Raw genomic sequence first — 917 nt, 5'->3', positions numbered from 1 at the left:
AGGAGGAGAACCAATCAGAGAGCAGGGTTTGAACACCTTAAATGTGAGGAGCCAATCAGAGAGCAGGGTTTGATCATTGCTCAGATGTTTCATCTTTTTCTTCTTTCTGCAGCCGCAACGTGACGTCAGATCAGAGGGAGGAGCCTGCCTCCCCCGCCGCGCTCCACTCCAAGGACGCCAAGCCGCGCTCTCTGAGGTTCACCTGGAGCATGAAGACCACGTCCTCCATGGAGCCTCTGGACATGATGAGGGAGATTCGGAAGGTCCTGGACGCCAATAACTGCGACTACGAGCAGCGGGAGCCGTTCCTGCTGCTCTGCGTCCATGGCGACGGCCAGGCCGACAGTCTGGTCCAATGGGAGATGGAGGTCTGCAAGCTGCCCCGCCTCTCGCTCAACGGAGTTCGCTTCAAGCGCATTTCAGGAACGTCCATCGCTTTCAAAAACATTGCTTCAAAGATTGCCAATGAGCTCAAACTATAGGGGACGGGGGCGGGGACAAGACTGACCTGGACAGGAAGGAGCCGCCTCTGTAGTCCTGGACAGTCTGAGCTGTCTGTTGATTGGACGCTGGGCTGGGTGGGCTTTGCTGCAAAGCATTATGGGGGTCTGTGTTTTTGTGAATGTAAATAGTTTGTCACATTTTTGATTTTCTACATGTGAGCGACAGCAGCTGCCTGAAGCTCCGGCTCACCTGTGTCTCATTAAACACATTGAACGCAGCACGGCTTCCTGTTTTCTAACTGCTGCAGATTCTAGCCATGTTGAACGCAGCACGGCGTCCTGTTTTCTAACTGCTGCAGATTCTAGCCATGTTGAACGCAGCATGGCGTCCTGTTTTCAACTGCTGCAGATTCTAGCCATGTTGAACGCAGCATGGCGTCCTGTTTTCAACTGCTGCAGATTCTAGCCATGTTG

At 53.3% G+C, this 917-nt stretch overlaps 1 protein-coding gene across 1 annotated transcript in view; it reads left to right on the top strand.

The window, feature by feature from the left end:
• Positions 1-739, top strand: part of LOC107104653 (MAP/microtubule affinity-regulating kinase 3-like) — a 13,875-nt gene extending 13,136 nt beyond the window's left edge. The window contains exon 15 of the mRNA XM_015404697.1: positions 113-739. Coding sequence (XP_015260183.1) covers positions 113-482 — 370 coding nt within the window. The 3' untranslated portion in view covers positions 483-739. The remainder of the gene's footprint in view (positions 1-112) is intronic.
• The last annotated feature ends 178 nt before the right edge of the window (positions 740-917 follow it).

The sequence above is a fragment of the Cyprinodon variegatus genome, unplaced genomic scaffold (assembly GCF_000732505.1).
Source record: "Cyprinodon variegatus isolate N-32 unplaced genomic scaffold, C_variegatus-1.0 Scaffold1832, whole genome shotgun sequence".
Classification (NCBI taxonomy): Eukaryota; Metazoa; Chordata; class Actinopteri; order Cyprinodontiformes; family Cyprinodontidae; genus Cyprinodon; species Cyprinodon variegatus.
This window is presented reverse-complemented; position numbering and strand designations above follow the sequence as displayed.